Source organism: Orbicella faveolata, unplaced genomic scaffold (genome assembly GCF_042242905.1).
Source record: "Orbicella faveolata isolate gen_17 unplaced genomic scaffold, um_ofav_v1 contig_2, whole genome shotgun sequence".
Lineage (NCBI taxonomy): Eukaryota > Metazoa > Cnidaria > Anthozoa > Scleractinia > Merulinidae > Orbicella > Orbicella faveolata.
The window spans coordinates 28926670-28948840 of record NW_028301547.1 but is presented as its reverse complement, the minus strand read 5'-3'; the positions used below and the strand labels follow the sequence as shown (position 1 = coordinate 28948840).

Genomic DNA, 22171 nt, shown 5'->3' with positions numbered 1-22171 from the left:
CTGTCATGTAAGCATCATGTATTGTTCCAAAAAATGGGCCGTGTGGACTTCTCACTTACTCTTATATGACGTGATTGAAGAAGCGGATACTCATCATCATGACGTCTTGACGAAAATGAACAGACTTGAAGGTCAGAATTTAGATACAATTCGACCTGTGTTAGCCTCAGGAGCGGTCTTTGTGTTCATCTTTACCTTTCAGTTTTACAGGTACTGTAAATTCTCCACTTAAGTAATTCGTGATCTTCTTGTTCTTGTCAACGTGTCCAAGTAACCTAGTTGAGCGGAGCTTTGATTCCGGTACATTCGTTCAGTTTTTAATTTCAAGAGGGAGAAGCTTAGTGTCGGCTTTAATTTTATAACTTAGCGTAAAAATTTAAACTCTGTGATATGTGCAGTAAATTAATGTGCTAAACGTTGGGGAGGGGGAACGAGGGCATGAGAGGGGAGCTCTGTGCAAAAAAGATAGATTTAAAACAGCTGTTCTCTGATATAATATTGGGACCTCAGAGTTTAGCATGTAATGTAGTTGAGATCAAATTATTGGCTGTCGAACTGTCGGGAACAACCTGCTAAATACAGTGGAGCTTTTAGTAGATGGAATAAATTATAGTGAAACCTGTATTGAGCAGACCTCATATTATAAAGGGGACACCCCCTATTAAGTGGACACCCGCTTGAGTCCCAAAATTTTCTTCTCGCAGTTACTGTAAAATAAGCCTACATTCAGCTTTGTTAAGCGGATGCGGACATCAATATTAAGCCATTTTGTTGCAAAAAACTTGCAAATATAAGCTGACACTTCAAGGGCTTTTTACTTCTAAAAGCTCTGCTCAGACTCCTCATTGTTCAGCGATGTCATTTTAAAGCTACTGTAACTAGTAGATTATTCCAGATTGATGCATTGACTGCCTGGACATTTGTGCTATGAGCAGTCTTTGATCTTACACTGTATTACAAAAGGGTTAATTAACTATTATTGCACAATGTATTAAAACCTGTTTTGAGCAGACACCCTGTATTAAGCGGACACTAGTGAGTGTCCCAAGGGTGTCAACTTAATACAGATTTCACTGTAAAAGAGCAAAATATAATATAAAAATATAAAAACTGGTGACTATCAGTAGAACTATTAGGCTTTTAGTTAATATAATTGTGGATAAGATAGGTATGACTGAACTACAGACGAATAACAAGGAATTTGGAATTTCTGTATGTATGTAATTTCAGACTGGTTAAAGTTATTGAATTTCTTATTGATCATCGTCATCATCACTGACATGCTCATATCATCATTGTCATCATCATGATCTGTCATGCCTTTCTTGGCGGAGAATGGAATTTGTAGCTCCTTAATTGATAACCACTGCTCTTTCTTTCTCTTATCTGTAGTTGTCCTCCATTACTTATTGGAATATGGGTTCTTGCATTTGGAATTGCAGTAGGGTTTCTCATTTTCAGGTAAATAAACGTGACAGTGTTGTGCTGATTCATTTATTTTACATTAATTAGTAGAAGTTTTTAATAACTTTTGTTTTCATTTCATAAGTTACACGTCACTGTTCAATATCTTACAAGGTACATGTACAGTAATAAGTTTCTGAGCAGTGGTGTTTGAAAAAAATAACAAGGAATTGGGATTTCTGAAAATGACCATGACGTTGTTGCATTAATAATTTTAAAAATAAATGAGGATCTCTAATAAGAAACAGACTGAGTGAGCCTTTTTGTTCAAGTAAAGTATTAATAACTGGGTGTCTGGAGGCTGGGTTTTCATTATGATTCTCTAAATCCTAATTTGTATTTCAATAAATACACGTATTTTGCATGTACTTTACACTTGCTGTTTCAGTTATTGTCCAGTATTACCAAGTCTATTATTGCACTGGGGTCAACGTAAAAAGGTATATAGCGTATTCTGAACATTGCTTTTCATAATTATTTTTAAAACATGTTTCAAAGTAATGTTAACACCTTGTCTGGAGTACATGTCACACGTACCTTTTGTATCTCCACCTATTTGACTGATATACAAAGTCATGTAAGAGTGACTCAAGTTAAAATGTACATCGATGTGAATGCATGCACAGGTGAGGATTGGATGAAGGACTTTGGATGTACTTATTAATATCAAAATTATAGTGGAAGTTTTAATATTATACTAACCATATTTACTCAATTAAGCACTGTCCCATGAGTATAAGAAGCTGTATGTCAAAGAGCAAAAATATTAAAGAGCCCTGCCCTCAAAGAAGTGCTGCATACGTGTAATCATTCACATTGCAATGTAGTTCTGTACATAATCGAAGTATCTTCAGATGGAATGTTTGTCGGTTCATGAGTGAGCACAACTGAAAAACAATTATGGTTTATTGATCAGGTTATTTGCGCAAACAACATTTTATGTGCTATTTAAAAATTTCTTGTCAATGGTTACTTCCTTTCTTATTATAGTGTATTTTGCATAAATGTATATTTTGATCTCAAATGTTATTTTTAATAGAATTATGGGGAAAATGAAGAGCAGCAATCATCTGCATCCAAGCAATGCTCAATTTGTGGTAACAGTAAATGCCAACGTCATAGGTAAAGATTGGAAAAATTTTTAATGTCTTGCTGGTAATAAATTTGGCTGAGTGACTAATACCCAGCCCATAGACAACTCAGTGGTATTAATTAGATTATGAGCTTTCAAAAAGAGGTTTCTTTTGCATTATGTAAGGTTGTAGTCCAAAATCACCCATTATGCATAAAAACTGATAGTGAATAGTATTTTTAGTGTAAATCTACTAGTCAATCAAAACTTTATCTAAATCCTCTTCACAGACACTTCAAAAAATGCAAAGAAGTGGCTGTCATTTTGTTAGCAACCGCACATTGCTAGGCTACTCACTATCTACAACTGAATAGATAATGAGTAGGGTAGCCAATCAGTCAGAACAGCATTCATGATAGAATGCTAGCTTAGCTACTAACTAAAGTCGATTTTTACTGAGAGATGAAACTTAAGGATATTTTGTTAAATGTTTTTTCTTGTTATCAGTTTGTTGTGGTCATCATCTAAAAGGTAATTAATAATAATTTCAAAGACAAAAAGGAAGAACTTTGTGTTGTCTAAACCTGTGTTAGTAATTTTTTATTTGTTAGCAAATATGTAGCAAGCCAATTTATTATTTAATCATGTCACTCTTGATTTATGATCTGATTAATGAAATACAGGTAATTTTATTTAACAATAAATATAAGCTTCATTATTTAAAATAATGTAAATTAAAGTTTAACTATTAATTTTACTGTTTAATGTACATGTATAAAATAAACTTCATAATTAAGAATGTCTAACTTGTCATTCTTGCATTTCAAAGACCAGAAATTTCAAGGGCTGAACTAAAGGTGAGCTAAGTAAAAGATTGTCTTATTTGTTCTTTCATGCATGTGAATTTACAGATACCTTATGACCATTTTTAACTTACATGTGAGTGCACTTATGTTTGTTTGTTTGTTTGTTTTTTTTAATTTTAATTGATTTTTTAATTTGAGTTTTTAATAACAAAAATAATGGGTCACCAATGCGACCAAATTTTTTTCACTGGCTTTTCACTGATTGAAATACTTTTGCTGGTGCCTAAGTCTGAAAAATTAGGGGCCAGCTGGCCCCAAGGTTTTTTCCTGAAAGTTGAGCCCTGCAGGATGTCCTCAGTTCACTAGAAACACTGTCAGTAGTCATTTACATAATTATTAGTCTGTGAACTGTTTTACTTTTTACTTGGTAATAGTCACAGTGGAAGTAAAGCAACTTGAAATCCCTTCTCCTCTTGTCATCCTGCCAGCTTCTCTGATAGTACTCCCTTAATTATGAAATGTTATCTTGGTTCATATTTAGTCTTTTTCTGACAGAATTTGTTTCCATATTTTAGCCATGGGAAGATCTTCTTGTTCCTGAATCAGTAGATGCAGCTTTACAAGAGGTGTGTTAATTATTAAGTTCTTTGAAAATTTGCCGAGTGTTTCCATTTTAATTAACAATTAGATTATGAGCTTGAGATTTCTATTGCGCTATATAGTTGATGAGGGTGCAGCCTGAGTGAACTACATGTATCACTCATAGAAATCAAGAACAAGTAATCTATTGTGTGTATTTGTTTTTTTTTTTTGAAGTGTCTGTGAAGAGGATTTAGATAAAGTTTTGAACAACTAGTAGATTTATACTAAAACAGTTAGATTATTCGCTCTCAATTTCTATACATGATAGTTGACTCGGGCTGTGCCCTCGTCAACTATCATGGAATAGAAATGTCAAGCTCATAATCTAATTCTTTAATAGAAACACGATTTTAAACCAATCAGCACACATATTTTCTTAGGGCTTATTTTCTAAATACTGTACATGTATTCAATCATGTACAGTGTATCCTTTAAAATTCTGGTGAGATTTGAATTGTACTGAGTGATCTTTTTGTGAAACTTGCTATGGATTTTTCTTTTAGAGATGTAACTCCAGTAATCTTATGACTAACAGCTAGTATTTGTTTTCTCAATATTTTAGTTTCTAGGCCTTCTTCTTCAAAGCTACGTCTACAGCTGGTACAGGTAATGACTAATTTGTGCTAAATCGTGATATTACTTGATATGTACTTGTTGATATGTAATCTCTCAGATGTTGTTCTTTCTTTCCAGTGAATTTTCAACCCTTCCTATTAAATCCTTAATGCACTTTGTTATGTTCCACACTGCAGAGAGTTGAGCTGCAGTGAAATATGCGTTGATGAAATCCGTACAAGCATCAGATATATGGCAGCAGTGTTATTAAAAAGAATACAGAAGGTTAGTACTATTGATAAAAGTGTTATTTGATGGATGTTCAAGTTGCGTAGAATTTACAGTCATGCACAAGTAATGTGCAAAATGTCTGTGTGTACAATGTATGTTAAACCATCAAATAAGAGATTTATTATTTTAAATCCACCATTTTGCCTTGCTTTTCAGGTTGATATTCCAACTTTGATCACAGAAAATGTTGCAAAAGAAGGCTTGAAGCATTTAGAGATGTACCTTAGTATTAAAGAGAAAGGTATATGTCAGTGCGTGACAGTGTAAAATAGTATTAACATCAATTGCCTACTGAAGATGTTAGTTGCAGACACTGTGTTTGATGATGAGAAAAAAAATGCTTTTATAGTTATGACAAAATTATTGACTTTTGGGTGTTTGTCTCTGAAACTGATATATTTATGACGAAATGAAATAACATTAATTAGCATAATGAAGGATAAATATTATATGGTTATTTAATAGTATTTTTTTCATGTTTTGGTAAACAATTTTGGAACACCCTGAAAACGTGAAGATGAGTTTTCAAAACACCAATTTAAATGAGAATGTTTAAAAGCAATGTGTTTGTAATAATTCTCTATCATCATAGGCCTGCAATGCGTGCAAAGAGCTAGTTAAAAGCTCTCTGCATGAACTGTAGGCCTATGATGATACAGAGTGTTGTTTTCCAGTCAAATTGTCACAGGCTACCAACACTCAGACAGCAATACTAGATCGCTTTGGACCTAGGATGCATTGTGCCATGCAGAACCGACAAATGGAGCTTCATTACCTTCGGAAGCTCTCAGAATCCATTATTCCTTTTATATTACCTCCAGAATCTCTGCAATGTAGGTAAGTACAGCACGTACCTGCAGCTTGCTTGTAGCTTGAAATATTGCAAGTTTTGTCACACCTGTAGTATTTTTCAAAAATTCAATTTTTAATAGGCCATATTGTCTTGTGTCAATTTTAGGAGCCTTTTATCCTTACTGCGAGAATTAATGGCCAGTGCAGTGTTTCTGACGGCAGTGGACAAACTGTCAGATCCTGTAAGTTGAAAACATATACATACAGTATAACTGATTAGATCTTATGCGAAATTACATATTAAATAAAAATATTATAGTGACCTAAATGACCATGAACTGTTGATAATATGATGTTTGATATGTACTTGATTTATTTTTGAATTTTTTTGGAAAGGATTTTGTTAATAACATACTTCTCCTACTGTTGGACAAAGAACCAGTAAGTATTTGAAAATCTTTTCTCTTCACTTGTTTGCTTTGTACACATTTTTAAATATGATAAAATACTGTCATACATGTACACATATGTTTTGAGAAGTATAAGTTTTATGCAGTGTACAAATCAAAGATAAATTTGCCATTTTCTTGTAAGGGCAAATCTTCAGCCTATTTATATGTGATCAAACTCTTTTCACAGATGGTTGCCTCTACAGAACCTTCAAGTCCTAAAGTCCCTTTACTTGCTAAGTTCGGAAAACCGAGAGCTCCACTTATAAACTCGGTAAGTTATTTATCTGTTAACAGTAATTGCAGTAATTTACAAGAATCTCCATATTGTCCAAAAATGAACAATAAATCAATGTGAGAAGTTAAATAAATTTCAAGATTTCTGTCCACTGGACATGGAACCCTGCTATCTTGTGGCTGCAAGGCCCTTGAAACTATGGGTGCTAAATGCGAACTTGTTCTTTAAGATCTAATTACAATATTTTTGGGCTTACAGACACTGTGCCCTTATTCGCTAACGAAGCCTGATTTTTTCAGACTTAGGGTGTTCTTCCGGGCATGTCCTCTCCAAAACGAAGTCCTTGACCGCCCATTTCTGACGTAACTAACTCATCATATTACAGTCACCGTGGTAAAAGTCTCAGAAAAAAATCAATGTTGGAAAATTTTCGCGTGAACGTCCTTAATTTGTATTTTGATAACAATAACCATTGATGTTGTGTTTTTTTTTTTCTAGGCTCTTCATCTGTCCATAGCAGACATTCTTCACACCCAGTCTGCCCTGTTTCCATTCATGCAGTTTATGAAAAGCGAGGGAGCTTTAAATATTCTCCAGTTCTGCCTCACTGTCGGTATGTTACTACACACGGACAGTATAGCTTGCACTTGATTTGCTTTTAAGATTTTTGCCGTACATATGTGGTATGATCATTTTGAGATCTCTTTGAACTCGGTTTTCCACTTCTTGTTCAATCAGAACCCAGGCGAAATTTACTACATTGCACGTGCGGTGATTGAATTTAATTAGCGAACAAGTCTGGAAACCCACTAAGGATACAAAATGTTGCAAAGAAATTATGATCCATCATCATTTTACTGTTTTTGTTGACTAGATGTTAACTGGAATAATGTTTAAAGTGCGCTTCTGTGAAACTAAACGTCACTTACCTTTTTCTGATCATTTTTCATGGTAATGTTGCTCGCCTACATGCAGTATCGTTTGAAAGTTTTTACTATTTGCATACGGCAAAACCTTGTCTTTGCCGAGCTGTTCTGCCGCGAATTTACCGCGGTGGGACGAATTCCTCAACCTCGTCTTGCACGAACGTGACCGAACGAGGCGAGAACGCGGTATGGATCTGCGAATCGGCCGAGGCAAAACCGCGGCAAACGGGTAAATACTTCAAGGCGACACTGTAAATTGTAACACTCTTATTTTAATCACTGTCCAAATAATTTGCTGTGAACTAATATGTTGTTGTGTTGCTAACTTCTAAGAGGATTTCAACAAGCGAATTTTTGCCTCTGAAGAAACAAACGAGGAAAAAGAATTTCTCATTAGTGAGGTGAGATTTGTGCGAGGGTAGTTGATAAATTATTTTTACTGTGCTATAATATAACATTTTAATTTGTGTTTCCTTATATTTGCTGGTTTTACGCTTTCTTGACGTGCAGGTTAAAGAAATCTTCAGTTCTTATTTTGATACTGGCGCTGTAGACAGAATAAATTTTGACCCAGAAATAGTAGAAGGACTACAAGCATGTAAGTATTTTTTTTTTCATGGTAAAATAAAATCTTATCAACAAACGATATTAACAAACCTTCAGTTTTAGAATCATGTATTATTTTCTTAAAAGAAAAACTTAATTATTTCCCGTTTTGTTTTAGGTATTATTGGTCCCATGGATAAAACAGAAAGATTAAAAATGGCAACTTTGCTTTCTAAGTAAGTGTGATCTCCTTTGCTTCCTTCAGTTTAAGTGGCATGCCTGAGAACTAGCTGAATGGTGTAGCTAAGGTCTTTGACCACTATAAATATTGAACTGGTATTTTATTAGTTTTTTTAGTAACTATCTAGTAGCTAGTGTACGTCTTATTAGCAATTCTTAGTATGTTAAAGTATTCGATAAGCATTCTTATTAACTATCTAGTAGCTAGTGTAAGTTTGTTGTAATTTTAGTAATTAATAATTTGTATTCTATAACGTGTTCCCAATTAGCGCCTATCGCGCTAGATGCATTTGACACGAAAATAAAGTTACTTTCTTACTTTTTCAACATTCAACAACATTTTCTAACTCGGGGAAAATAATTACGAAACTTATTTAAAAAAGTAAACCTCACGGCTGTGGCTGGAAATCATAGTGTGTTTGGTTCAAGGGTATCCATGTAGTTTGGATGAATCTGCTTTGGGTAAAGATGCGTTTTTTTGTATTATGCAAGCCGAACAAGAATCATGTTAAGTGCATTGTTCGGCATCTGGACAGATAAGCGTGTTGCCCTTGCTTAAATGTCAGTAGAAATTTGTATTCAAGTTTGTGTACATGTAATAATCAATCGATGTATATTTCAGAGCCTGTGAATATGCGTACAATCTACTGGAGACAACATTTCTTCCTCTCTTTTACCAGAGTGATGATGTAAGTATTGTTATGTTGTTTCAAAGACTTCACGCACATTGGATGTTGTGAGTTACAGCCATGTTTATTAAAATATTTGTTCAAGTCGGTAAAGTTGATAATCAAGTTGAACGATTCGTGCAGGTTGTATGAGCCGTAAAATGCGCTTTACCATTCATAGGTATACGATTAGTTCCAGAGGTTTACATCTATGTGATACTTAACAATAAAATAAAAGGGAGTGTTATTTCACGTAACCAACGATCAATTCCACGGAAAGGAGGCTCTGCAACGAATTTTTTTTAATGCGTACGGTTCGTACGAGTCGCGAAACTACATCTCATTAACACATTACGGAAGGGACCAAGAACAGTAACCCGTGAGAAAGAAGATAGAGACCCCTTACAAACACTGAACCACTGTGGTAAAACAAAACGTTTTTTTCTATCTTGCAGTATTTCTCTTTGTTGTGTGGAAGTCGTTTACCAGCCAAGCCATTGTACAAACCAACGTCAAGGTAAATTGCTTTCTCAAACGCTTTATTTTATAATGATTAGGGCTTAATGAAGGAATAAAATTACTGTTTTTTGGCCACTATATCACAAAGTTCAGCCTCGTGTCAAAGGTCCGCTTGGAAACGGGCGACTTTTTGAAAAATCAACTTAAAGTTAAATAAAAGTAAACCTAATTAAATTACTTATAATGTCGGTGAATTTAGCTTTGCCTGTTAGGGACGCACTCTTGTACCTATTGGAAACACTAAATAAACAAGCAAATATGATAAGTCAGTTAGAGCATCCCAGCTGGAGAGAGATTTACCAATTGGTCTGACGGTCATTTACAAATGAAGCGCGATCGAGTTGAACTCAGGACTACAGCTCTAGAATACATCTAAATTTTGGCAAGATTGAAGAACTGAACCAGGGACCTATAGATTTTTATAATACATAACTAGTTATGCAACGTTTTAAAGTGGTATACCATTGAATATCCCACGAGTCACTAGTATTTTCTCGGTATACAGACGAGCGTTAAGGCCATATACCATAATGCTACAGAAAATGTAGTGGGCAACACAATCAATCGGGCATACGCGTGGCGCACGATGGGAAGTTTGGATGTAATGCCGTGCAATATACAACGGTTCGACGGCTTTCCTACATTCTGATTGGTTGTACTTTCTATGGCATGGTATACAGCATCATAAACTACCCAACCATGCCGCGTGCCTTGTGTTATAACTATCTATTTTTTGTAGGGTTTCAAAGAAAAAATTTGATCCTCTGGCGGAGTTTTCAAGGCTAGCAGGAAAATTGAAAGATAAAGTGATGAATCCAAGCAAAGGTAGGAAGAGCTCAGTGCTATTCATGGCGCTGAAAACTGAAGTGTGGAGGGTTAGGTTGATAGGCAGAATTTGCGTCCGGATGATTATGGTTTATAGCCTGTAATGTCATTCATCTCCCGACCTCAGCCTAGTCCCCGAGCGAGGGACGCCTGCACAAGCTGAAAGCCAATCAGAAATTACTTTCCACATTAGAAACAGGAAGTGACGTCATTGGACGAAATTATAACGCTCAGACTTCAGGCGTCTCTCGGCCGGCAGGGATTGAGTTCAGGGCGGGAGATGACTGACATTTCTTTAATCTTTAATCTGTAATCTTTGTTGATACGTGTAAAAATAAAAAAGGTTTTTACAAGTCACCCGTAAATAGCATGACTAGTCAGTCGGGAGGGAACAAATACATTAAAACACTAAAACTACGACCGTATTAAATAACTGTGTGAAAAGTAAAGATTAAACGAGACTTTAATATGGATTCTGAGTAATCAGCCGGGAGTGCAAGAGTTGTAGAGTGTAGAGAGTAGCGCATGCGTCATTTCAAATACATGTGAACAAATAATAACCAGTGTCTGCCTCTTCTGATTTTTTTTTTTTTTTTTTTCAGTTGGTAGAATATCCTTTGAACAACTTTTCTTCAAGTCTACTTTCTGTTCGTACAAACTGAATTGAACTTACACACTGCTTTGGCTTTTTCTGCACTTGCAATTACTGTATGTTGCCAGCGGAGTGAAGCCTAAGTAACGTCTTTTGATTTATTTTATACCACAGACGATTCACCGTTCGAAGAGGACCCGTTTGATATCCCGGATACACCTCCGGTAATACAGCACCTCACGAACATAGTCGCGTAAGGAAGTTTGGGATCGTTTGGCACGCCGTACTGTTGTCCATCTGCGCGGGGGACTCGGTCTAGCGGTCCCAGCATCCTTGTGCGCGCTTAGCCATTGCCCAGTGTCACCGACAATAGGCCATTTCCGAGTTACCTTGTGCCTCTGTGTCAAAACGAGTCTTTCATATGAAAATGTGTTCCGCCGTTCATTTTCATACAAATCAAACTCGTTTTCATATGAAAGGTTTTGCACGGAGACTCGTTTCGAAACAAAGACACAAGGGAACTCGGAAATGGCCTCGTCTTATGCTGTGTTTGTTGCTTTTTTACAATATAAAAGGAAAAGTTATTGCTATTTTTTTGGGATTTTAAGGATTTTGAGCTGGAAAATGATAATGAAGAAACAGAGGAGGCGGAAGAAGAAGAATCACGTGATCTCAGCAGGTGGAAAGTGACGATACCACACGTGATCATGGAAACTAGACAGGTGATTGTTGATTTCGCCCAAGTTGCTTATTTGCACTTTTCTAAATGCTTGAACAAAAGTCTTGTAGCTTCTGGTCGTTCACTCGGCGCGAAAACTCACAGATATTTGTGCACAATGTTTCTTTTTTTGTGCGAGTAGGAAACTTGAGTTGTAATGTTCAGTTTATTTCCTCGACATCGCCTTACGCACTTTTGGCAGGCAAGTGAAACGTCAGGCATATATTCTGTGGTCTCTACTAACAAATTTCATCGAGTTTCGGTTGATTTATTTACAAACACTAGCATTTGCTTACTAACACCATGTTGGTTTCAAATAGCAAAATAACAAGCTCGCCTCTACAGTAAAGTATGAAATTTCTATGCAGTACAGCAATTTAAAATGCTTTGTTTGTTCTTAGTGTGTTCTAAATTCTTGTTCGTAGTTCCCAAGTATAAGACAGGTTTTCAAACTTAATGTTCCATACCGGGAATCGACTTGTAAAATAGTTTCTCGATACCTTTCTCATTTGTTCCTTTTCTTTACAGAAATGCATGTTCATCATATCAGTTGAAAGAGCCGATGTCACTGAAGGTATGCTCGCCGAGATTTCTGTTACTTTGAGTTTTCCTTTGGTGCGTTGCCATTGAAATCGTTGCCGTCTTGAACCGATATTCTACATTTTATTGCTTTGGGATTCATGTTCGTTGTTCCTGGTAACAGAAGAGATCTCATACGCCATACCACAAGCTTATTCACAACTAACCAAGGTCAAGTTGATTCACGTTTGATTCGCGTTTCGTTATTCACTCCACTTCGTTGCCAACGCGAATACCTTGTCTCTCATCTTGCCCTGATTTAAATGCTTGATCTCGCTCTTCAAGGCATTCTTTCTTATTTGTTGTGTTCTCTGTCAGTAACTGTTTGTATACGTTCTTCAAGCTTTCTTCTGCCTCGTCCAAATCTCTTGCTATTCTTCCGAACTTTTCTGTTAAGCTTTTTGCTCCTTGCTGAGTTATGTCAGCTCGTTCAAGGGAATCTTGGAGCCGTGATTCACTTTGCGACAGACTGTTCGCCAGATATGCCAATTGATACTTTAAGGTTTTGAGTCTGTCGCGTATTTCTTCGTATTCCATCATTTTGGTAACAAAGCTCTCACCCGGTCTGTTGTCAACGTGCTGTTTTAAAAGCCAAAACAACGCGCGCTTGTAAATTTCGGACTTTTTTACAATCAACTAATTTGCATCAGAACAAACCAAAATCGGCATCTTGAATGGTGGTTTTTGTTTGTCCCCAGAAAGCGGCAATTTCAATAGGGTAAAGAGTGTTTTACTCTAAGATAATTAGCTCATTGATTTTGATTTTTTCGTGGTCTACTCTTGATCTTAACGAAGCCAAGGACCTTTTCAGCTTCAACGTTTGGAAATGCCGTTGTTTTCATGTTGCCGTATATATCGGATCTTCTCGAGTACAAAAGCGTTAAATGTTTTCCACTCCTTCCTTTGTCGTGCAACAATATTTAAACAAACTGATGAGAATTTTTTTCCGGATTGAGAATTATTTAAGAAAAAAAAAAGTAAATGTCCGAAGGGCCATCAGTCGAGCGGCAGCGGCGACAAGAAAGTTGGTCAAGGCCCAAAATTTGTATCATGCAGCAATCCAAAAAGGTTTTGATGAGAACATGATGAGAAGAATTGTTTTTGGTTTTCACTAGCAAGCGAGCAGGTGCAGTGAGGTGCTGTTAAGTAACACCTTTTGTAAAGAAATTGTTCCAACAAAAGGTGCTAATTATCAGCATGTTTTACCGCGCCTGCGTATGGTGGCTTATGCTTTTGCTTATGCGCTGGTGAAAACCCGGCAGTCTTCACTTAACCTTCCAATAGTAGGAAAAGGAAGTACGTCCTTGCTGAATTAAGCTCGCCATTAACTTGACGGTCATTTAGGGCGGAGGAATTTGAAAACGGACGTTTCACTCTGAAGACGCATCAAATGTTTTCCGTCCTCACTACGCCGCCGCCAGAGAAATTTGAAACGCAGCAATCACCGGTCATTTTGGATTTGTGTTTGATTAAAACTCGGGCTGGGAAATATCACGATTATCGTGACGTCACCGTTTTTGAACAGCTTCGTTTTCAAAATGTTTTCTCTCCACACTAAAACGCACAGCCGGCGTTTTCAAATTCCTCCGGTGTAAAGAGCGTTTTCGAGAAGCTCCGTTTTCGTGACGGATTAGTGTGGACGGTAGGGCTAACCGTAGAAATAAAGCTGCGTTTTCAAATTCCTCCGGCTTAGTGAGAACGGGGCCTAAAAGTGAAAAGTGCGGCGTTCAAGCCGGGCCCTATTCTTTACTCTCGCCTGTTGTTTTCGTGCTTTCCTTTCCTAGCGTGTATTTTAATAAGAATTTCAAAGGTGAAATAGTTTCTATTTTTTCTCACAGCTACAAGATGGGATGTTGCCAGGTAGGTTTCTCCGCATAGATTTCAACAATATTTCAAAATTTGTTTTTTTCCTTTAGTTTGTCAGTAATTTTTTGGCTCATTATTAGACGCGAAAACTGGTGTTTTTCTTTCAAACTGATTCATCGTTCTGCAATCTCAAATTACAGAACTAAACAAGTGACAAAGGTATTTTCTGCTGCTGTAGAATTTGCGGAAAAGGTTGTAGAATAGGTCGATTAAAATTTTCATCTAAAACATTTTACAGTGTGGTATGATTTGCGAAGGAAACTGAATCGAGATATTAAACTTTCCGCGTGTTTCATTTTCGACGATCTCAATGCCTGGTCTCGCGGAGGGCGACGGTGGACGACAATTTGGGGATAAGTCTGAACAACAGTTTTCTTCAACTATCGTTTACTATCTTCAGGGCAGTGAAACGAGAGCGTGAGACTGAACTTTCGTAACTAGCGTCGGCTAACGTTCTCGCAAAATTAACGAAAACAAACTGACCTATTTTAGCAAAGGAACATAGTACTGTGTGCAGTAATGAAAACAACATTACTTAAAAACAAGGTAATTTTTTCCCTAATAGTTCAGTTGTACCTTACTGTTATTCTCTTCGATTTTCAGGAGGTATAACGAGTTCTTTGTTCTCCAGAGCAAGCTTAAAGAATTTCATGGTAGGTTAAACATTCATAGTATTTATCTGTTTCCTCCTGGAGACCATGGTCCGGTCTATGCTCGAACCAAAGTTTTTATGCCGGTTCTTGTAGCATGAAGGCTCTTTCTCCTCCACAGCGCAAAAGGTTCCAGTGTCCGCTGTAGAATTCCACCATGCGAGGTGAATGCAGGCGCAAAGTCGAAAGAATTAGGCGTTTTTTATGTCAGCACTTGCTTTGCTCAGCCGATTCTCCCCAGGCGAAATACCTCCCTTGAGTCTCTGTGAAGGAGAAAACCATGATGCGGCCAGGAGTATTGCTCTTACCCCCCCGCCCCCCCCCCCCCAACCCCATCCCTGGATGGGATGCTAGGCCATCACAAGTTGCTCCTGAAATTTTGATAGGCAGCCCTAAAAGATCGTTCATAATTAACAAGTAATGGACGAGGTTGAGCAAAATTTCCTAATTTGTCAGATACTCGCAGATCATTTATTTGACGAAGCCGGAGGGTGAGGCTAATAATTGATCTGCGAGACACTGACAAGTCACGAAATATTGCGATTACCGAGTTCAATAATTGTTTTTATCATGCGATCACCAAGTTTTTTTCCTTATTTTAATCACTTTCTGACAGCACGGGTGCCATTTTTCACACAGGCGCGTGGGCACAATAACGCATGAGTAGAATATTATTTGCAGCAAAACACATTCAGACGGTACTACGCATGAGCAGACCATTATTTGTAGGCAGTTATTTGCAGGTCACGTGGTGGGCTCTCGGCCGATGAAACGGAAGATAAAACTGCATTAAATGATAAATTAAGTGACTTGGGCTAGAACCCAGGCCGCTTGATCCCGAATCAAACGTGCTGAAAACCATGAGGTCCATCATTTCACAGCTAATAACCTACGAGTGTTGTTGTTTGTTTGTTTGTTTTTTTTACAGGTGCCATTGATGACTCCCTTCTGCCATCGAAACGTAATTCCTCTAAAACTATCTCACAAAAGAGTACAGCTGCTTACTTCGAAGCTTGTCGAGTTCAGTTTGAGAAATATTTAAAGGTGAATTAGCATGACTGACTTGAAAGTCTATTAGGATAACTTGCGATCAGGTGCCGGTTCTTTAAAAATTCAATTAAAGAAAGAGGCATGGAGATAAAAAAAAAAAATTGGCCCGAGAGCTTTTATATTTTAGTTTGCTTTCTTATTCCTTGGTCACTCTAAACCAAAATTACGGAAGAAAGCGCGAAAGCCATCTGAGGATGAATTACTTGTGTGAACATTAATTTGTAAATTGGCTGAGAAGATTCAAAGACGGCTTAAGTCACGATACATTTCGCTAAATTTTGCCATGTTTTTGTGTTTTCAGTATTTGTGTTCTAATTCCCTGCTCAAAGGAAGTGCCCTGTTGTTCAACTTCTTTTCTCCTGATAAAGAATTCAGCAACATGTTTGGTCCTGACAAAATGGGCGACAAAGCGGGTGAGACTGGTTGATGTTATTCATTTACCTTACATACCTAGAGCGGTTTTCATTTGAATGTCGTAAAACCAAAACCAAAGTAATCACTCCAGCCAATCACAAAGGACACAGGCAATATAGTGAACCAATCAAACTCGAAATGATTTCATGTAGCTGACGCGAAGCGCGGGAAAACGCGTGCGAACGAGTCACGATTGGTGTTGGTTTTGCTACTGATTGGATGAAAAATTGGCGCGAGATCTTCAAGCCAATCGTGTAGTGTAGTAATGGAAAACCATTCACTTTTAGTATCACCCAACTAGTGGACGAATGCAAATCCTGCATTTTAATTGGCTACGCTACTAGAGGTCTATTAGTAATAGTCCTCGAGTAGCGAAATTGGCGCAATCGAGCGTGACGCTTTCTTTCGTTTTATTCCCAGATAAATATTTCTTCAACTTGCATTTGCTAACTTTATTATTGTCTTTTCTGTCCGACTAGTTGGGTGATACTAAAACAATTAGACCCTTCGCCTTCAAGAGCCACGGTTCAATAGCCCATTCGGCTTCACCTCATGGGCTATTGACCCGTAGCCTGCAAGGGCTACGGGTCTAATTGTTAATTAGGCGCTCAAATGAAAACCACTTTATATCGTGTCTCGTTTATCCTAAAGCTTTTTCTAATCTGTCGTTTACTGTTGGGTACACAGGAAAAAAGTTCAAGTCCATGACAACGATACTCAAGAAGGAGGTAAGGAGAAACATCATTATAATGCTGAACTCTGAAACGTTTTCCGGGTGGCGTGAATAGATAATCCAATAAACTCCGCTATACAGAAGCATTTGTCCTCACAAACGTATACGGTAACTGAATAATAACTTTAAAAGCTTCAGTTGTTGTTTTTATTGTTATTTTGCTTGACCTTGTAAGTTCAGTGTTTAGTTTATGAGTAAATGAAAGCTACCCTTCAGTAGATTATTTGGCGTTTAAGTAGAATTCTTAGTGGCATTTTACGATCTTGCTTCACAGAAAGGCCAGAACCTTGATCCTTTTCTGCAAGCGTTTTTATCTTCTACCGTGGAACCAACAAAACGAAAACCACTACCAAAGTACGTAAATATTTGCATATATTAAATCAGTAATGTTCAAATACAAAATGTAACAATAATAAAATGACTTACATTTGGTAACAGCGTGATTCCTTTGAACTATTGATGCAAGCATATTAGTATAAGTAAAGAACACACGCGTTGCTGTTGCTTTGAAACATTTCGTTAATTGTATTTTTGATGATTCCTATTTTCTCACTGCGCGCTCGACAATGTAAATGATATCCCAATAGCCCAATTTCGATATACTAAAACTCATCCTAAAACAATAGACCTCAATGCGAGGCTCTGTGGAATAACTACAGAGTTTGTGGGGTTTATTTCCCAGAGTCTTGTGCTGAGGTCTATTGCTTTAAGCTAAATTTTAATATATCGAAATTGGTCCATTAAAATGAGGTTTTTTACTACTTCTCCTGATCGTTTTATAAAAGAGCTGTGGTAAATAGGGACTTATGTTTGTTTTGTTTGTGTTTGTTTGTATGGTTTTGCAGAGGCCTTCTAGATCAGTCAAAACGAAGCGAGGTACCCATTCAGTTTCTTATTCACTCCTGATTTCTTTTCTTTCCTTGCTGCCTATGTTGTAGCCTTCACGCAAAACGCTACATGTATTAATGATTTCTCATAGTTAAGAGGCTCTTTTCGAGTGTTCTAATGCGGGAAATGTGTATGATCTATTTTATTTCACTTAGGAGGGACTATTTCCAGGAAGAAGAAAAACCTTGTAAGTTTTGTTTATAATTTCAGAGACTGAAAGTTCTACACTAGTGGCGCTACATAACTTATAAACATTACTGAAATTGTAAAAATAATTTTGTGGATAACTGTCGTAGTATCCCCCTCCCCCCCCCCCCCCCCCACCTCCCTCCGTTAAATAAGTTTGTTTTACCCCGCAATTTCGCTTTCCACGCATAACCCCTAGTGTGGCAGAATTTGGTTGCCTATTTAATTTTTTTCATTTGTTCTTAGGAGTAATTCAATGCGCTTAAAAGCGGAAGGTAGGTCAATTTTTGTATGGTAATTCGAGTCAAAATTTCCAAAATCGTCCACGTATTGTAAATGACGAAATGGTCAGCTTCTAACAAGTTGGGATTTTTAACAAGTTTTCTGTTCTATTAACAACACTTTTTTCCTAATTTATAATGTCCCTAATTAGTACAGTAGTGCTAATATCTATTTCTTTATTTACTTGTTGATTATTAAAGAGGCTATCGCTCCGCGCAAGACTAAAAAAATAAATAAACAGATTGGTCGTCGTTGTCGTCCTCCTTGTACCTCAACGAGTTTCTTGTACTTATTTTAAGCTCATCCACTTTTTCAAACCATAATTTTGGGGAGCAGGGATGGCGCAGTGGTGAGAGTGCTTGGCTCCCACAAGTGCGGCCCGGGTTCGTTTTCGGCCCGGGGCCTTACGTGGGTTGAGTTTGTTGTTGGTTCTCGCCTTGCTCCAAATTCTCTGGTTTTCCTCCTTGCACGAAAACCAACACTCCAAATTCCAATTCGGCTAGGATGGAGGACCCGCGTGAAAACCAGCTGGGGCTGATACGACTTCCTCTCTAAATATTGTAATTTTGCTCTTTTATTCAGCAGCATTACTAGACGAAATCACCTTCAAATGCCCGATCATTCTCACTGATATCGACTTAACATGTCGTTCTTTCTGATACTCAGCGACAGGCAAGCCGCAGCTACAAGTCACCGGTGTTACTGATTATATCCTCTACCTTGGTTAGTGGTGTTGTACGTTTTGTTACTTAACTCAAGTACCTGTCGCCTGTGCCAGGGTTATTGAAGTCATGTTAAAATTTCGGACCGTTTCCAGTCACTCCATAGCGTCACTCGCCACTATATGAACGAGAAGAAATCTGGGCCGAGTCTCACTTCGCAGTGGCTTGTGGAACCGTTGCTGATGACAAGACAAAAGAGAAGTCAAACTGAAGAAGAAGACAAACGAAGAAGAAGACAAACGATTCCAAAAAGGAATGCGAGACGAGACTCGCCTCAGATTTCTTCTGGTTTCTACAGTGGCTAATTTGTGCCTTAGACTTATTTTGTAGATAATGGTTTCACTTTAGCAGAAGACATGGTAGCTGTTGTAAATGTACGTTGGAGTGCTGTCGTCATAATTTTTTCTGGCTCTCAATTTTCCTAGCTCAGCGGCTGTTTAGTGTTCCAGCGTGGTTATACAGCTTGCTAGTTTGTGGAAAAGTCGCCTTTCAACAGACCCTTGATGTGTACGCCGACAGGTATGTTACGGTCACCTATTCTCCCGCCCCTTAATGAGTTTCCTTCGTAAAAATACCAGGTTAAGTTCATCCCGGTTATAAAGACATGTGCTTTTGTGTTTTAGATATTTAGCCGGTAAATTGGATCTATTAACAAACGAACATCGCTTGGTTATGATCATTCACTTACTAAGAGGTAAGTCTCCCGAATTGACCGGCTGGATGCATTTTGAAAGTGCATTCATTTGTCGCGTACTCCAAGGTCCGTTATGGTTCTTAACCCATGTCCTATATCGTAAAGCCCTGGGCTTATATAAGTTCATAAGGGGTTTTGGGTGGGTATATACCCGGGGGGTAGGGTATATCCGGGGGGCATATAAGCGAAATAAAGAGAAAATGTTTCGGAACGACGAGATAAATCGTATCTGAGAAACGAATGAAAGCTAACATACCATTACATTTATAATACATTTATAAAACGCAAAAGGAACGCACTTATACATTAGATGGGCTTGTATCCGGGGGGGCTTATATCCGAAATAATATCTTTGTTAGCAAATAGAAGGGCTTATATCCAGGTGGACTTATAACCAGGGGGGCTTTAACGTGGGATTTTACGGTATCCTAGTTAAACCTGATGCCTTTTTTGTTTGTTTTCTCTATTTATAGATGCAATCTTCTTTGATCAAGATCCCCCGAGGTAATACTTTCCGCCTTTCTTTATTTGTAGTTTGCTGGCACTTTTATACATCGTTCTGTTTTTCTGTTTTCTGATTTTACGATTTTTTGCTTGTTTTTCTCTTGTTGTACAGAACCGATACACAGAAGTTAGAAAGACGCGAACAGACTCTGAAAGAAATGCTGGATTTCATTCCAGGTTTGGTAGTTACATTTGCGTAGCTTTTTATACAAAGTACAAGTCTACCGCGGCCTAAACTCCGCCCAAATACTAGTTTGGTACAGTCTACCAGTTAGCATGTTAAAAACAAGAGTTAGATAGGAAAGCCTTTTTCTTGGAAGCTGTCGTCCAACCCGTTAAGAATGTAAGAATGCCGCCATATCCTTCCCGTCTACTGTAAGCTACTTGAACGGAAGTTTATTTGGGGAAATCTTTCAAACTTTTACCCTTGTAATTGTGTTGGCATTCGAGATCTCTACTCAACCTCGTACTACTTGGTTTCAGAGCTAAGGCAAATGGACAGATGTCATCCATTAACCTGGGAATATGTCTACAAACGTATTTGTTCTTTTGCTGTATTTTATTGTGGTACATTTTACTATCACGTACTCAGTCAAACGTATGTTGTGATAATGCTTTGTGTTTCAGACATGGCTGTACGAGTGATAGGCACCGAAAGACATAAGTCCGGTATCACGTTACTATTTGAGCTGCTACAACAACCCAGGTTGAATAAACAGGTAGATATCTTGATTGGAGCTCCTACCTTCTGTTTATCAGGTTAACACGAAATTACGGAGGTCATAAAAAAGACTTTGGTTGATAACTTGAGGAAAATGATTTTACGTAGTGTTGCCAGAAAGTCGTAAATCATCAAAGCCAGTTATTTCAGTCTTTCATAGAATCAGCAATTTTTCTTTTCTTCTGTTTTATCCAGTTCGTTAATCAAGATTCTTGATGTGTGCAAAATTGAATAACATTGTGGTTGTTTGGTTAATGACGAACCTCTCTTGACATTTTTATGACCAAAATTCATAGCAGGTCACAGGAATGAAGAATTTGATCAGGACTATTTTAATTAAAAACCAAATTCATTGAAGGAGAAATTTTAAAAAAGTATGACCAGAAGCAAAGAGAATTATGATTTAATCCCTGAACTTATGATGGACTCGCGCGTTTTTTATCTCTCACAGCTGACCTATGTTCTTCTGGATTGTGTGATCGGAGAGATCTTTCCCGAACTAAAAGAGGTACGTATAATGTTATTTTTATTTCCGAAGAACTTGAACTACTAAAATGGTTGTTTGGGTGTGACTGAAATGTGAAACGACGAAACGATCTCTTTTTTTGGCAGACTTCATTCCCTTGATTCACTATAAAGAGATATCAGAATTTATAGAGATGCCAAAATTTATAGCTACTTGCTGAGAATTGAGAAATGAGGGGCAGCCTAAACAACGAAAAAGACAAAATCATCAAGTTATTGATAACTTAAGACTTAAATTGCAAGAGCAATCTTGCAATCGGTTCTCTTGCTACTGAAATAATCTTGCTGATCCGATAGGTCCTGTTTTTAACAGCAAACAGTTATCAATAACATTGATATCTTTAATATTGTTGTCCTCAGAGCAAGTTATTCCCAGCGGACGAACTCCCAAGTCGCTGCTGAATGGTTGAGGTGAAGACTGGTCCAACGCCCCGTCCGCGCTACTCGGGAGGAATTTGAAAACGCAGCTTTATTTCTCCGGTTAGGCCATCCGTCCACACTAAACCGTCACGAAAACGGAACTTTGCGAAAACGCTCTTCAAACCGGAGGAATTTGAAAACGTCGGCTTAGCGCTTTAGTGTAGACGGAAAACATTTTAGAAATAAAGCTTTTCGAAAACGATAACGTTACGATAGTCATGATATTTTCCAGCCCGAGTTTTCCTCGACCACAAATCTAACATGACCGGTTATTGTTGCGTTTTAAAATTCCTTCGGCTAGTGTGAACGGGGCCTAAGCGGCGAGTGGAGCGAAGTGTTCATCGAAGATGCTACATTTTTTGCCAGCCAACGAAACTGTTGGAAAAGTGTGCGATAGAATAAACAAGGCCTAAGTGCTTAATTGGCACGAGAAAACAAATTTGTGAAACATTTTAAAAATGTTATTGAAGTCTAGTGTACATGTGGTTGCGAAAGTACTGTGTATAAACAAACCAAAACGTCACATATAAATCAAATGGTTGTAATTTATATTTTATATCAAAAAAAATTGTGAAATAAAATGATTTATAGAAA

At 37.5% G+C, this 22171-nt stretch overlaps 1 protein-coding gene across 1 annotated transcript; it reads left to right on the top strand.

Annotated features, from left to right (window-relative positions):
• Position 1: 1 nt before the first annotated feature.
• LOC110063956 (sorting nexin-14-like) lies at positions 2 to 22171 on the top strand. The gene is made up of 40 exons (XM_020770951.2): positions 2 to 210; positions 1393 to 1461; positions 1853 to 1904; positions 2504 to 2586; positions 3366 to 3393; positions 3918 to 3968; positions 4547 to 4590; positions 4737 to 4824; positions 4987 to 5071; positions 5505 to 5667; positions 5789 to 5864; positions 6019 to 6063; positions 6262 to 6345; positions 6808 to 6922; positions 7569 to 7636; positions 7746 to 7833; positions 7960 to 8017; positions 8644 to 8710; positions 9145 to 9206; positions 9948 to 10033; positions 10800 to 10849; positions 11234 to 11347; positions 11872 to 11917; positions 13761 to 13782; positions 14392 to 14441; positions 15367 to 15482; positions 15790 to 15901; positions 16590 to 16630; positions 16910 to 16989; positions 17481 to 17511; positions 17679 to 17710; positions 17956 to 17984; positions 18658 to 18714; positions 19139 to 19232; positions 19337 to 19407; positions 19881 to 19911; positions 20024 to 20088; positions 20539 to 20630; positions 21084 to 21140; positions 21518 to 22171. The coding sequence occupies exons 1-40, from the start codon at positions 17 to 19 to the stop codon at positions 21557 to 21559; spliced, it is 2838 nt and encodes a 945-aa protein (XP_020626610.1). The 5' UTR covers positions 2 to 16; the 3' UTR covers positions 21560 to 22171.

Coding starts and splice junctions, on each gene's coding strand:
- LOC110063956 (XM_020770951.2), top strand. CDS start 17: ATGTATTGTTCCAAAAAATGGGCCGTGTGGACTTCTCACTTACTCTTA. Junction 19,233..19,336: donor CTTGATGTGTACGCCGACAG/GTATGTTACGGT, acceptor TTTGTGTTTTAG/ATATTTAGCCGGTAAATTGG. Junction 19,408..19,880: donor GATCATTCACTTACTAAGAG/GTAAGTCTCCCG, acceptor CTCTATTTATAG/ATGCAATCTTCTTTGATCAA.